The 16,308-nt window shown below is 40.5% G+C and overlaps 1 protein-coding gene across 2 annotated transcripts in view; it reads right to left on the bottom strand.

Annotated features, from left to right (window-relative positions):
* Positions 1 to 15,784, bottom strand: part of LOC136368929 (septin-2) — a 35,150-nt gene extending 19,366 nt beyond the window's left edge. For both annotated transcript variants that reach the window (XM_066331412.1, XM_066331411.1), the window contains exons 1-7: positions 15,682 to 15,784; positions 10,817 to 10,868; positions 9,629 to 9,728; positions 8,088 to 8,174; positions 7,367 to 7,490; positions 2,796 to 2,930; positions 2,220 to 2,337 (exon numbers count right to left, since the gene is read on the bottom strand). In XM_066331412.1, the coding sequence (XP_066187509.1) occupies positions 2,220 to 2,337; positions 2,796 to 2,930; positions 7,367 to 7,490; positions 8,088 to 8,174; positions 9,629 to 9,728; positions 10,817 to 10,843 (591 nt within the window). In that variant the 5' untranslated portion in view covers positions 10,844 to 10,868; positions 15,682 to 15,784. The remainder of the gene's footprint in view (positions 1 to 2,219; positions 2,338 to 2,795; positions 2,931 to 7,366; positions 7,491 to 8,087; positions 8,175 to 9,628; positions 9,729 to 10,816; positions 10,869 to 15,681) is intronic.
* Between the last annotated feature and the right edge of the window lie 524 nt (positions 15,785 to 16,308).

Genomic DNA, 16,308 nt, shown 5'->3' with positions numbered 1-16,308 from the left:
GCAGTGACCTTTGCCAGCAGTATAAAAATAATGAAAGCTTGTTTACCTGCTCTCTAACCACTCCCTCAGACTACAGATGCCCTTCATCTTGTGGGACTTAGCCAGTGCATGAATGTGGTGTCCATATGTCTAAATCCAGACTGTTTCAAAGGTTAGTTAGTTAAAAGAGTGAAATTCCCAGGGAACTGGATTGTAAAATACCTAATGTTCCACTTAAATGCATCCTTCAAGTCTTCCAACATCATTCTGCTCCCAAATGCTGAATAAAAAAGTAAGCTATGAACACTGAGCCTGAAGTACGCTGCTGAAAGGGTGAACACAGGAGATTTTATAAAAAGTAGCAGCTCCACAAACAATGTGAGATAAAAATCTTTCACAAAGTCAGTACAGTAACAGAAAAGGAAATGCAATAAAACCTGCTCAATCAGCCACATTTTTGCTTTATGATTTCCCTATGAGTTCTTTCTATTTGAATGCAGTGCACCTGTTGTTACCTTATAATATTTGTGGAGGAACAAAATTAAAGCTCAAGAGCCTGGACAGAATTTCTCCCAGCAAGATCTAAAGTTCCCTGTTGTCTCAATGAATGAACTTTTTTTAAATTTCCTTCCTCCTTTCACCTGGTTCACCAAAAAGCTGCTCATTTCTGTACAAGTATCTCCTCCCCTCTTCAGTGGATGTCTGCCTGCATTACAGACAAGGTTCATACAGTCACAACTGTCCCCACTTTTCACTTTCTCAGCTAAGAATGATTCATTCCATTTCTTGGGCAAGTTTTCTTACATCACTGAGCTTTATAAAACACAGAAGGAATGCCAGCAGTACCTCACCTTGTCAACATGTAGCTCTTTACGTGCCCACACAAACCATGGTCACACCTGCCACTGTGGCTCTGGTTCATTCAAAAAAAGCTCCAAACAAACCCCCTGAATTTAGGTGGAGTTCAGCTAATGTGCTGCTTTGCAAGCATGATTTTATCTATATGATTTTCCCAGTTAAACCTGTAACCCCTCTTCAAGAAAATAGAAAAACATTCCCAACACAAAAACCCTTGGAATAAAGATTCAATAATCATTCTAAAGGCCTACAGGAAGTCACAGGGTCACAATCAAAACAACTGTTATGCCCTGCATGAAAATGTAATATAAAATGTATCTTACCATGAAAAGGTTTACTCTGGTGTAAAATACAGACTGCAGTGTAGAGCTACTAATTATCTCTACACTGCTCAAGGGGTAAGTCATTAAATTTGTAAAAATTCATAGGTTTTGTTGAGTTCAAACCCGTTAGACTTTAATAATTACTATACTAGTTTTGAGTCGATTGAGCCTGACAAAGCTTGTAATCTCAAATGTTACTGGACCACCTCTAAGAATACATAATACAATCACACCACCTACCAGTTCCTTTAACGAGGTGCACAAAGTCACTCTCAATCGATGAGAATAAACCAGAATAGATTAAATATTTACATTCATTGCTCAGATGAAATGGAAATTTGGCTTAAGGTTCAAGACTGGTACAGCCACAGATATTGACATTATTCCATTGGATTCACTCCAATGTCATATCTGGCAAAAGCTGGGCTGTCTTGGAAAGGTTTGTCAAAAACCAAAATTTCAAGATGCCAAGTAAACCTCACAAAGCAAAGAATGATTTTAGTACCACTGTCTGGAAAGACAGACTGTCTCCACTGCAACCCTGAGTACGTCCTGGTGTTTCAGATGAACAGATAAGCCAGCAGGAAAAATGATCACACAACAACATGCATTATCCCATAACAGCAGAGCCACAAAAGCATCCTGCTCACATACTAACCCAAGCGTCCTATCTCTGCATTACTGTTTCAGTCTGTACCACGGGTGCACTTATTTAAAAAGTTTCCAACCACATTTTGCTGCAAAGGACACAGTGGAGTGCACAACCCAAGTACCTTCTGTATGAAACTGAAGATACTTCCTCAGAACACACCTAATGCACTCCCTGCACCAAGGGGTGCTCAGGCCACTGCTCTCTCAGAGCCAGTCTGAAACATCTCCACTTCTCCTTTTTACAAACCCAGCTGATTAAAACCTGCCCTGCTGGGCACTTTAGGTGTGAGGTGGGAAGATTATTTCTTTGGCCAATATCATTCACCCCTCTTCAGTCTGAAATGACTTAATATTTGGCTTTAACATTGTACAGACTGCTGCGTTCTCATGATCAAGAGTTAGACCTACTCTTCTCTTCAGCCTCTCCCTCTCCTTCAGCGTCAGGGTGTCAGCCTTGGCAATCACAGGGACGATGTTGACTTTTCCATGAAGAGCCTTCATGAACTCTACATCTAATGGCTTCAGTCTGCCAACAAGCAGGAGGAAAAAAAAAAGATTTAAAATAGGCATGGGGTCTTGTGTCATTTGTTTCATAACAGACTAAAAATTATTATTTCAAGTGTCCACATAAACAGTATTTTCACAAGAAATTAAGCCATTAAGCTTAATGTCTTGCTTAGCAATTTGGTTGTGCAAAGTTTAAGTTGTAATTAGAATTGTCACTATATAATGAAGTGGATATTAAAAGCATTTATCTGTCTGGGTGATAAACAATGCAGTACTGACTGCCTTGAAACCATATTAAATGCCAAAGGGGACAAAGTAAAGGAGAGCACTAATCTCCAAAGTCTGTTTTAATTGCACTGGCAGGTTGGTAACTCAATTAACATTACTGCTAAGTTACCAGTTCAAGTATTGAACAGACTTATGAACTGTTATGAAGGCACAACACCCTAAAACACAAAAGCCTGAGGTTTTCCTTACCCATGGCCAAAAGGAGAGATGAAGTAGAAGCAGCAGTGGACTCTGTTGTCTATGATGTGGCGCCTGTTCAGACCACTCTCATCGTGCAGGTATCGCTCAAACTGGTTGTCGATGTAGTGGATAATGGTTTTGAAGCTGTGGTATGAGAACAGGGAGAAAGAGAGGCATCCTACATCAGCTTTAAATAATAAGGAAAGAATCATGAAAAGATAAGAACAGAAGGAGAAACACGCTGTTATTAAAAACATCACTGTTACAAAAAATTCAACTTCCTAGCATTTTATCTAGTACTGAGGAAAAATATTTTGATAATGCACAAGGGTGTTTTCATAACAATCACCAAGTGTCAACTTATGCCTAGAGCCAATTTCAAGTGCTACTCTGTTCACTGGATAAAAAGTTCAAGTGCAAGCTCAGAAACAAAGTGCTGAGACAACACAGGAAAAAAGACCGAGGATTTTTCTGCCTTTTTTCTAGGGGTAGGGGCTGAAGATTTGTTTTTGAACCAGTTGACAAATTACATATCCCGGATATCCTCTTGATTTACAATCCTGACCCTAGAGCCAGGTTTCTATAGTTACCTATGAAAATTCTGGTATTCTAGTCTGTTTGAATTAAGTACAAACACATTTGCAAGTCATGCACTCAAGCATCATATGATTTCTTAAGCTATTTTTGTTACCTCACAGAATTCTTTTCTGTTGGCAAAGAAAAATAATTCCTATTTAGTTCAAGACAATTTAAAATACTCCTACAAAGAAGTAAATGAGCACAAAAATCAGATCACATAGATTAATCGGACACAGAGAGTAGTGACTAGAGAGAGAAAAGAAAACACAGTGCATAACTAAGATAGTTTTAAGCTATTCCAGAGCATGCAGACACCTGCAAACACCATTAATATAAAAGGACACTTTATATGACGTGCTGCAGCGGAAGGGAAATGAGCAGCTGACGTAGGTAAGGTTAGGCAGATGATTGTGTATCGTGAACATGTCTTAAACTACTTGAGAAAAAACTAAGCAGAAAGCTTAACTTGAGAAATAGGAATATCCATATTTCTTTTGGTGAGAAAGCACGAAGTTGATGAGACACATTTAGGGAGGAAACAGAGCAGATAACAGAAAAGAAAACTAATAATTTGGAAAATGAACACAGAACGCTGGCAAACAGTGCAACAGGCAGCAACATTTGACTGAGGGCTGCGTGGCTGCAAAGGAGATAATAAAAGAAAGTAACAACAAAGATCCTGGAGGGAATTTGATTCTCCAAAGCTAAGTAAGCTTCTGGATTGAGAAGGAATAAATCCACAGTAGAATATATACACACACATTTAAAGCCTTGCAAGATTTGGCTGTTCTAAGCCATATTACAGAAGACAACAAAGTAAAAGATGAAATTTATTCGGTTTTGACCTTGGTGCTACTGATTAGGAAACAGCATCCTATTACCTAAACATGCTGAATAACATCAATATCATTTTTGTTCCTGTTCAGCTTCAATATTTCTCTTAGCTGGTAAAAGGTAACGAGACCGAAGACACACAGATATTAGGACAGAAACCAAACGCTAACAATGGGAAAGAACTATCACACATTTCTCTGGCAATGTAATTAGTTTACGTGCAGTGTTCTAGGTCTAACAGCTATAATTTTCCCTATAAATAAGGTGTGAGTGTCCTGTACCTCCTGACTTCCGGGAAACACCTGGCTTACACCGCAGTGCTCTTATTGCTTAGGAGATAGCACATCCTGTATCATAACAGCAAACAACACAAACACTGCATTTGAGCCCACTGGGGGAAAATGAACAATATTATCAAGCTGCCAAAACCCACAAAATATAACCTTAGTCAGTTAAAAAAAAAAAAAAAAAGAAATAAAAAAATAATTTAGCAGCAGCCAAAGAGAAGCTATTAAAGAATGACCTGTGGCACCACAAGCAAGATGAAATCAAGAGTGTTATCAGCAACATCTAACAAGTTCACCTGTAATCTGTTTTTGTCAAGCACTTTTTTCAGGCCAGATAGCAAAGCAAATCTAAGTATCTAAGCAATGTTTTTCCTCCCCTGATCAGATCCCCTCTCTTCTCATGAAAGATGTTATTTTAAGGACATGCTTCTCTCATGATCCAAATGTACTCACACATGGAAAGATGCTGAACGTGTCAAACCTTCCACCATAAAGAATTTTGCTCTTCTCCAAATCCCTAAACTGATGCCACAAGCAATCCTAGGTGTGGGCCTGATTCTAGAATACAGAACTACATCCAGAACTAAAGCTTCCCACAGAATCTTAAAAAAAATCACCATGGTTAACTGTGGTTCACCTCCATCTTTCTTTTCATGTTAAGTACAGTAGCATCCAGAAAACAAGAATTACTCTATTTCAGAAAATGTGTTGCACTAAATCTATAACAAATCACTTCCCAATCCAACAACTGTTGTTTTTCCAGTCCAGTAGGCCTCCTGGACACACTCCTAGTAGCACAAAATCCTTATCAGTCCTTTTTCTTTGACACAAAATACATAAAAATTTACCTCAGCTACCATCCATAAAAGTCAAACTCTAAAATTTAGCCCTTTCATCAATGCACAGAGACTAAAAGCCACCAGGGAACCTACTCGGCAGAAAGATACTTGAAACACTCCCAGCCACTGCTGCCTCCTAGAGACACTGTGCCAGTTTGATTTACCTGTGTTCAAAAATAGCCTTAGTAAAATTTGTCACCTTGAAAAACAAATAGTCTGCAAAAATTGCAGCCTTCCCAAAAAAGAAGCTTAATAAACCTTGGATCATCATCAGCACTATGTACCACTGAACCCTGGCTGCAGTAAATGCTCCTGAACACAAACATAAGTTCAAGAACATGAACTTGCTCCTTCCTCTGAACTACCAAGGAAGGAAGGTGGTTGCACTGGGTTAGTCCTTACCACAGCTCAAAACAAAGAGTCTGTCCATCCAAGTCCCTGAGACATCCTGTAAAGATTAACAGACTTTGTCAAAATGACACTTGCCATGGCTGAAAGGCTTTTCATGTGACGCAAGCAGACTAAAGAGACACCGTGAACTGCATCTTTTTATTTTGTGAGATGTAAGTACTATTTGTTCCTGTAGTGCATTTGATGTTTCAGATTTGTCAGAGAAAATGACATATAAATTGTTCTACTCAGGTCTGAATCACCATGGAATGATTCTATTCAGAATACCTCCAAAAAGAAAGGGGAAAATCCGAACACGTAGGTCTCTAAGAAACATCTGAGCAGAATAAACAAAGGGCATTAGAACACAATCAACAGGAAGAGCTCTCTATAACACAATGCACAGGCTGCAGAGCTCTCAGCTCCAGCGGAAGGAAGCTCTAGTCAACAGTGCACAAAATAAGCAAGACCATGATGCAGCCCAGAAAGATGCCTTTGTGTTATTCCAAACATTCGATTTGTTTCGACTTACAAAAGTAGGAAAAGTGGGAGGAAAATAAAATCTCACTACAGCTTCACTTTCAGACTTTTATTTAGTGTATTCCAGAACTTCACTCTCTTCACTTTTGCTGCATTCCTACATCTACACCATAGAAAGGAGCAAAGGCATCTGATAATAGGAACACTGCAGATACATCATTCTGTCAATGAAGGATTGCAAAACATTCTGTTAGCATTATATATGTTTATTTTATCTGGTCTTATTTTATTTTTCCTGGTCTTTAACTTACAGTGCAGGACTCGAATCAACCTGTATTAGCTTTATGCTTCATTGCTCTGCACAGTGATCCTTGCTTGCCTTGGGATCACTAACAAAACTACCACAAATAAAGTGTCAACAAAATTAACAACTAAGAAAAATAAGTACTGTTAGCACTTCTTAAACGACAGCCATGTGAAAAATCAAAGTTTTACTCCACTGAAACTAGAAGCAGGCCAGTAAGGACATCTCAACTTTATTTGAAAAAAATCATCAGCTCTCCACAGTTAAAGAGAATTACCTGAATGTGATTATTTGGAAATTACATTTATGAACTTAGTAATTCTAACTTTGTTACAAATTGCCCTGTTCCTTTCTAGCTGCTTTATAAATTTCTTCCTTCATAATCATTATGCTAAAGCAATTATGTGTATTTTCCAGGGTATCTGCTGACAATTATTTCATCCATTAAAGATTGTCAGTGATATTTAGGCCAGAGAGAGCCAAGTGGTAATTTCATCATAAAAAAACACCAGTTCTACCCAATTCGCTGGTAGTACATCTAGAGGATAGGGAATGAAAAGAACTGTCTTAAAAACATGGAAACTGGATGGGCCAAAGACACAGAAAGTAAAAGTTTCCCCTCACCAGAATTTTGTCCTATTGGAATGTCCATAGAGACAAAAAGCTGACTGCAGTGCTCAGAGAAACTTTTTGAAGGAGAGGCTGTTAATTTTGAGGCAGAATCATAGACACAGCCTACAAAACTTTTAAGAACATCGAAAGCGGTTAGAAAATTGAAACTGGAAGTTGTAGAAAGTACCAGACCCACGAGAATAGTGTTTGTGTAAGACACACACTTCATGAACAAAGCAGTATTCACACACATACCAGTCCTGGCTGTTAATGGCATCTCCATATCCTGGTGTGTCAACTACAGTTAAACGCAGCTTCACCCCTCGCTCCTCTATCTCTACTGTAGAAGCTTCGATTTGAACTGTTCTCTCTATTTTCTCTAAAATAAAGGAACATTTGGATTGTTATTTGCCTATCAATTCCTGCAGAGACACCCACAGCAGAGAGCAAGAGAGGAGGAACTGCAAGCTCAAGTGTGTGGTACCCTGCATGACATAAAATATTTAATCAAAATACACGAAGTGGTAAGCAGAATTTAACACCACCATTTCTTGTACGTAAACAAGAAACAATAAACTAAACCGTGGGTTTACTTATGACAATATGCAAAACTAAAACCATAATACTCAAAAGCACAATAGATTCTTTGTCAATAGGTTATTTACACCTCTAACCAGAATTCAAGGCACTACAGACAAAAGGCAGTAAAAAGAAATGGGGATTAGAGCAAAACCACATTTAGGTATATTGATACCTAAAAGGTTTGGGAGCTGGTTTTTTTAATACCAACTGATAAAGTAACAAAAGCTGTATTTGAAAGGAAATCTAAATAAGAAAATGACAAAACACAATTTAGAAAATTTAAATACAGCATGACAAAGTGGTGCAATGGGTGAAGAATGAAGCAATATTAACTGAAAGAACATGAAATTTTATAGGGTGGAGTGTGCTAGAGGAACTGCAAAACCACATTTACCTGCAGCTCCAGGAATATAACGTTCTGGATAAAGATCAGTCAGGAACAGACTGTTAATTAAAGTGGATTTTCCTAAGCCAGACTCACCTACAAACAAAATAATTCAGGTTATTAAGCACATACACTTTTTACTGCAAGATTTTTAAAGTACCTTTTCTTTCTCCCAGCCCACATTATGGAGGAAAAATAATTTGTTCATCAGGATCCACCCTAGCTTTTGATACAAAAACATCAAAGGTTCAGCTAAGCACTTTGAAAACACCGGAAAAACAAGCCTCCAGTGTTTTCATAAATGTTACATGAAAATTGTAAGTTTACTGTAACAGATGTCACAATAAAAGCTGAAAGGTCATACAGCACTTGGACTATAGATCTAGAGATAGTTCAGTTACTTGAGGGAAATTACAGCTTTTTTTCATTTAAACTTCAAAAATCGGGAGCTGTAACTCTCCTGCTGAAAATTTCTGAGAGCTTGAAGGTTTTCCTAAGCTAGAAATTGAACCTGCAACACTGCTGGGAAGACGAATGAGTAACACAATCCCAAACTTTTAACAGGCAAGTTTTGCACCCTCAAAGTTAAGCCCATATAGGTTCTGTGAAACTGAAAATCATAAAGCAAATTATTCAAAATTCACCTGAGAAGTTTCATAATTCTGTAAGTTCAAATGATACAAATTTTGTCCTACATCTAAGTAATGAAGTTAAACGTTTAAGTTTAACTACTAAATCTGAGTTTAAAAAAAAAAAAAATTCACTTGTTTCCTAACTCCAGGAATCAAAGGAGTCAGGATTTAGACCAAATGACCATTTTATTTTAGATGCTACTAACCTGATGTTAGAGATGAAAAAATTACCTATATTTCTCATCACAAACTACATGACACAAGAACTCTACAATTATCACAAATCACCTATTTATCTTCCAAACACTGCTGAATACTGTCACCAAGTAATCCCAAATGGTACTACAGAGCACATTTTCACTTTTCACTAACTGCTACAAAAGGGTGACAGTGCTGTGGACTCCCTTTGCACTTGCACACCATTAAACTGATTTAATGTAAACATAATTCAGTACTTGGAAGAGCTTTGTGCCTGAAGGACTCTCCATCCGAGAGACTCAGAGGTGCTCATCGACAGAACAGGCAAATTACAGGTTTATCTCTGACACCAGAGTGAGTCAGTACAGAACAGCAGAAAACACAACAGCAGCATCACCATTTCAACAGCAAGATACTCACCGTGGGCAGTCGTGCCTTTAACAGGGAAACCAGAGGGAAAGAAAGATTAAACAACTACCCCTGTCACCCGACCATGAATCAGGAATGCAAAACTGTCCTGCTGGCTCCAAGTCATCATCTTTATTCACTATAAATACTCCCTCCTACTAAACATGACAAAATAGTAACAGATGTAATAAAGTGTACAGAGGTTCAAAGCTTTTTCTACTGCGTAAGTCAATTGCTAAGTAGGAAGATGTAAGCATCTACGTGAAAAATGTTCTTGTATAACAGTCAAAAATACTTAAGGAACTCACTTACCAACCACCATGAGTGTGAATTCAAAGCCCTTCTTCACAGATTTCCTGTGAACCTGGTTGGGCAGATTAGCAAACCCCACATAGCCCGCCGAGTCGGAAAACTGACAAGAAAACAAAGGTTGGATATAAATGAGATCCCTTTCCCCCTAAAAAGCAGAAAAAGAGTTTACTTGTTTCTACACAATAAAGTGCAGGGGTATATAAAGCACAAGAAAGAATAGAGATTGAAAGAATTTTTGCTGCAATAGCAAGGCAGACCTTGAAAAGGCTCATTTACCAAGCAGGTTGATATAAATAGAAATCAGATAAGTACCTTGAGCTACACAAAATAAAGTCTCCTGTTGGATAAAATAAAAATAAAAATCTGCAAGCTTGCAAGAACACACTATTATTAATCTTAAGAAATAAATATAGCTCAAAATAAAAAAAATTCTGTTTAATTTTGGTGTCTGCTGCTTCTATCTTCTATAAAAATAATGCATATGCTTACAGGTAAAGAACAGAAACATTGTACTAATGGGGGGATTAATGAGATATAATCACACAGAGACGCATCTTTTGCTTGTTAAGTTGTTCACCTATCTTCACAATCTTTAACTTGCAACACAAAAGCAGGAAAAAGAAACATGCCTGAAAAACTTATCAAAGAGATAGGGCTATAAACAGGGCAGTCTGCTCCACCATCTGTTACCCTTGACTGAAAACCTAATAGGAGCCTAAATAAGAACTGCAGCCACCTGGTTTAGGGACCTATGAGCTACCTGGAACCAGATGTCTTCTTCACAGATGAGTTTATGATGAGAACAGGTTTTTTACAATGCCATACACTTCCAGCGGCGTGGGGGGATACAAGGGAAATCACTTAAAAGGTAATTATTTATTTGCTAACAATCCTTTTAAAGCCCATCCAGGTGAGCAAAAACATTAGAAATGAAGGTCTCTCTTATGATATTTCCATGGGTGAAGGTATCATTTTAACTTTGTAAGCAGAGACTGAATGTCTGGTGAACACCAGAAAGTCTATCACTAGGATCACATACAATCTCTATTTCTATTAAGCAGTTCCTTTTAAGAAACACATCTGAAGCAATAATTCATTCACAATTTCAGCATTGCAATAAAACTACAAATGTTTTCAGAGGTTGAACAGAGTCTAAACAAAATTTTGGCTACGCAGCCATCTCTTTACCTTTACTTTTTCACCTGACTGAGACATGTTTCTTCACTTCAAGTTTCAGACACTAGAAGAAAAAAAAAACCATAGTGCATGTCAGCTGACTTGAAGATCACATTACTTTTAATTTTGAACTGATAAATTGCATGTAATATTCATGTTTTATTCTAGTAGTATGAAATGTCACATACTCAAGGATTACCAGAACAAACAAGCCATAATCAAAATGTCTTCCTTCTGAAATAAATCACAGGAGTACTTAATCTAAATACTTGAAAATTTCAAAACAGAAATAGTCCTTTAAAGCGCAAAGTATTAAAATTTAGTATGATAACAAACTTTCACCCATCCTGACTTTATAGAAGGATGGTTCACAGATAGGTGAATGTAATGCAAATGTTGTCCAACTATTACATCTGAGAATTATTACCACATCCAAAAATTCTCATGAGAACAGGACACCTACATGATTCCCAGGTAAGGGTCATAACATAACATTATTTTCAGTGACTTCAAAGTGCAGTTGCTGGATAGGACACTACCCTTGGCTAACGACGCTAGACACAAAAATTCATGCCAGTGTGAAGGACTATCAAAAGAGATTTGTTCTTCAGTTTCAGACACCCAGAACAGCTGGACTTTGGCAAGCCCTTATCTCTTTACTCAAGGATGTTAGCTGTGCTATAGATTAGTTATCAGGGCAATAGCAAGGCCTTTCATTTAGAGCAGCCCCAGAGCAGGGACAGGAAACGCAGAAGCGGCAGGAGCACTTCACAGCTTGCTCTGTTGACAATGCAGCTCTTGGCCTGGGAAAGCAGGGAAGTGACCTATGCAGGCACCTGTGTGTTCAGACCTTCCTGTTGGGTAGCACCAGTGATTTTAGCAGGATACAGTCCAGTTTCTGACACTGGCAGTTTGACAGTCAAATCCTGGCAGGGATAGACCAAGCTCGGGACTGAAGGAAAAGTCAAAGTTAGCGTAATTGCTGCTTGGAGTTTTAAAGAAAACAGGTCTTCAGCTCCCATGGTATTTCATTTGCCCTGCAGCAGGCATTTAAAATCCTGGCAGCTGTGCAGGTGCCAGCTACCCTATGAGCAAGGAAAGTTGTTTTTTTCCTCTTCCAACTGCTTTTCCCCCATAGCCAGCTCATTTGGCTACTAATGAAAGCCCAATGCAGCCACTGCCCGGAAAACAGGGAGGTCCTGAATCTAATCATCTTCTGTCAGCCTCTAATTGTGTATTCCTCAAAACATTCTGGAAAACATCCCTTAAGAATGGTTTTGCAAACCAGAGCTTATTTTCCTTTGACCAGCATGCAAAGGCTCATTCCAGCCTTCAGCCAACCATTGTCACAGATCCTTAAAGACACTCACAATCCCACTGACAGAAGTAACTCGTTGCTCTGTTGACATCTTGTTTCTAAGTTTGGAAACCTCTGTTGTCACCTTGTCAATAAAATTAGTAACATAGTTCAAGAGTTTAGAAAAGCTCATAGTTACTGAGTGCTGATGTAGATATACCTGACCCATTTCTCACATTAATGCCAGAGGAGAAGTCACCCAGGCCCACTGTCCACAGATAAAGGAGAGATGAGGAAAGCTTCAGATTTCAATATGCATGGCAAATTCCCCACTCCTGCTTTAAACTGATAGTACAGTCGCATCCACTGTAGCATTACTCAAGTCACTTGATTAAAAAGCAGAATAGTCAAAATTGTTGTCAACTGTTACGACACATTCAGCTTCATAATTAGTCTGTCATGTCATAAATAACTTTTTTTTTTTTTTTTTTTTTTTCATAAAATCATCCGTTCCACAAATACAGCTTAGGAAATCTGTTTCCTACAAGGCAAACTGCATCACCTTGTGTCTTACTCTAACTGAAAAATTGCTGTAGCCAAAGCAGCAGCCCAGCTGCTCTGATCACATCATGACTGCAGTTCACACTTCCAGTTAGTAATTCCCAATGTCTTTTGTTAGAATAGAAATGCGCTAGCTAAAAGTTACCTCAACAACAACAAAAACCCTCACAGAAGCACCTGCTGCTCTACAACACTTAAGGCACCGGGATTCGTTTGGGAGCTCAGTTGCTCAGCCCTGACATCTTGCAATTCCTAATACTGCCCTCATGAGGTTTCCTCGAAAATCATTCCACCAAACAGCTTCCCCAGATGACCATGTGCTGCCTTCCCGAAGCTCTACCACAGAGTACAACCCAAAACCTTGGAAGTAACAAAATGTTAAATGTTCCTACAGCCCCAACCAACCACAGCACTCTCAGCACTGCTCACAAGTGAGGGCTTGGCACTGCACCAGTCCCTGCTGCGCATCAGTGGCCACAGAAACGCACAGCTCTGCCTGCACACAGTGACTCAAACACCAAAACAACATGAAGCTCAGTCTCTGACAACGCTCCAGGTAGTTCCCACACCTGGAAATTGTAACATCTAATTTCTTATCAATTGTCCAGAACAAAATGTATTAAAAAACCCTCACAACTAAGGCAAACCAGAGCAAGAGCTGTATCTGTTCTGTTTTCTTTAGATTTTCAAAGTGCTCTTTCAATCAGTATGAGATAAGCAAAATAGCACATACAAAACAGCTCAAGGAGAAAGGAATAGATAAGATATATCTGCAACAACTTGCAAAAAGCAGTGAAACTTTACATAAGTGCTGGGCCCTACTTAACAGGCCTAGCAGAAAAAAAGTGACACCGTGCTACAGCACAGGAATGTCCAAATCTGGTTTTGAACAGTGGAAAACATAACAAAGTTTCATTTTAGATTCCAACAAATTCCTATCCTGAACAATATAATGTTGGCAATGCAAAGGAGCAAAGTGCCACTGAGCTCAGCTGCAGCTGGAACGCCATCCCACCATCCTCTGCTGAGAGCAGTGTTCTGGTGAGAGAGAAAGAGAAGGGAAGGAAAATGGGTCACTTCCTTTGTTCCTGTCAGGATGCAAGAAGTAAACTGTGAGGAACAGGCAGACTGGGAGCTTCTTAATAAGAACCAGCACAAAGAAAGCACCACTGAACATGTACAAAGAGGGTGTCCATATAAGGATATCAAACAACATTTTTAAATAATCAGTGACGTTACAACCATCTCCACAAGCAGAACAGCCCTCCTGATTTCTCAAACGAGGCTTCTTTCTTTCTTTCCATCAGAGGCTACAGAACTTGGATAATTTTTTTGGCAGTATTTACTAGCCACAGACAGGAGTAAAGACTAAAACAGGTTTCCCAGTGCTGGAATACGTCTCGACAACATCAGCATTCTAAAGTCACTCTTCAGACTTAAAGCAGACAGCAGCACCAAGATATGGCAGTAAAACAGCAGTATTTGTGGATTCTCACTAAAGGAACTACAAAACTCAAGGAAGAAATGTCAAATATTGAGTCACATCAATAATAATAGAAAAAAATGTTTGCACTATGATTCTGTGAATCATAGTGCAAACAAGTGTGTGTCATGCTTTGTTCCTGGCATGTCCTCACCCCCACTGAGGGAAATCCCCTCACTTCCTCTAGACCGACAATCCCAGGTGATTTCATTTTTCTTCATTAGGAGTATGAATGCTCTTTTACACACACTAACAATTCTGCTTTACTCTTATTCAGGAAAATTACTCTACCACTTCCAGCAAACACGGAATTTACAGAAACTGCAACAACCCAGATGTGACCTTTGCAGACAGACCACACTAAGTGTGAGCCATTGCTCTGGCTTGGAACTGATGTTCAGAGCCCATAAGTTCTACAGGTTTCTTCCTGGTATTTTATTTGAACTAACAAAACTGTACTGGGAATGCATCAAAATTTGGAACCTGCCTGTGACCTTACAGCACACATATGCACAGCAAAAGGAACAAGAACTAAGCAAGAGTTCAACCACTTGTATGAACATGAGTCTTAAAAGGTCAAGAAAAAGCAATGCACGAACCTAAAGCTCTAATCTTAAATATTTTATTTAAAGTCCCATTTAATGCTAACATATGACTCTAAACAACTTCCTTTCATACTGATCTTTTTAATGAATACAGTTACTTGAAATGCACAAAGGAGGCAGTGATACCGTTCTTGGTAATGATCAGTTTTAGGGATGATGTTGTTGCTATGCAAGCAGGTTTTGACAGTATTTTTGCCGTGTTACTGTGTCAAAAAGCACTGTTAAACGCAACTGTAATTGTGAAAAACAGGGGCTTTTTTAAAATTAAAAAGACAAACATAATAGCCACGATCACTCATCAGGAAATAGGCAGCTCTGCCTCACACCCACAGAGCTTAAGCCTAACTGTGTACAGCCCGCCAACGCACAGCAAACTGCTAAGTTTGTATTTAAATCGTTCCCAAGTCATGCTTAAGTCTCACGATACCATGAAGTCTCCGACCTACACGTGAGCAATAATTAATGACAAAAAATAAAGAAGTAAAGCAGGGTTCGGCCTGTTGCCGGAGCAGGCACTGCTCGCTCTGTGCATCCCCCGCCGCAGCCCCGGCCGCCGCAGGCCCATGGTGGGTGCTGCAATTTTAAAAGCATCCCAGGAATGCCTACTGGAGACAGCACTTCCTGCTCCATCCTCTCCTCGCATCTCCGGCTACCCCAGCACCGCGGCCTCGTCCACAGCTCAAATTAAATTCTGTCTTGCTTTAAAAAAAAAAAAAAAATCAAGGTGTGCGCGAACCGGCCCGACCGCGGCGTCCCGGGGCTCCTGCCCCCCGGGTGCGTTTCTCCCGTCCCCACAGAGCGGCCGCACAAATCCCCGCAAGCGGCGGCGGGAGGCGGCGCCGAGGCCGTGCCGTGCCCGGGGCAGCCCCCGCAGCGCTGTGAGGGCGGAGGCGCCGCCGCCGCGGGGACGCGGCCCCTTCCCGGCGCTCACCTGAGGCCGCGGCCGCTCCCGCCGCCAGGCCGCGATCCGCGCTCCGCCCACGGCCCTCCCGCATCCCAGCAGGCACCTCGGCCGAGCGCCCGCCTACCCCGCGCCGCTCTATGGTCAGCGCCCCGCCGGGGACAGCAGCCGCAGGCGGCGCCGGGAGCAGCGAGAGGAGGGGCAGAGCGTCCTCCGCCCGCCCCGCCGGCAGCGGCCATGGCGGCCCGCCGAGCCGTGCTCAGAATGCCACTGCTACACTTCATGGTTTGGTTTCTGTCTTCTACCCGAACACCGCTGTGTTTTGGGATTGCTCCACTTACAGCGGGTTTTAGCGATACTCCTCATTGGAAAACCTGGTTGGTGTGATAACCGGGGGGAATCGAGCTTAAAACTTCGTGCTGTTTGACAGTAATGCAGTGTGTAACACCAGCCTGGTTGGTCTGCAGATGCTCATTCACACATGAAGCAAATTCCTCTGCCGAACAAAAGATCCGAGGCACTTGTTTTAGGTGCACTGTTCTCTCCCCTCAGGCTTCCCTGTGTTTCTGTGAGAGCCTCGGTCGCTGTCGCCGCTGAAGGGCCGAGGGATTCTCGCCTGCAACTTCTCTGAGGTACCGGAGGCTCCAGCAGGCGAAC

This window comes from Sylvia atricapilla, chromosome 17, assembly GCF_009819655.1.
Source record: "Sylvia atricapilla isolate bSylAtr1 chromosome 17, bSylAtr1.pri, whole genome shotgun sequence".
In the NCBI taxonomy this organism is placed as follows: Eukaryota; Metazoa; Chordata; class Aves; order Passeriformes; family Sylviidae; genus Sylvia; species Sylvia atricapilla.
Note: the sequence above shows the minus strand (reverse complement) of the source record. Positions and strands in the feature narration are given on the sequence as shown.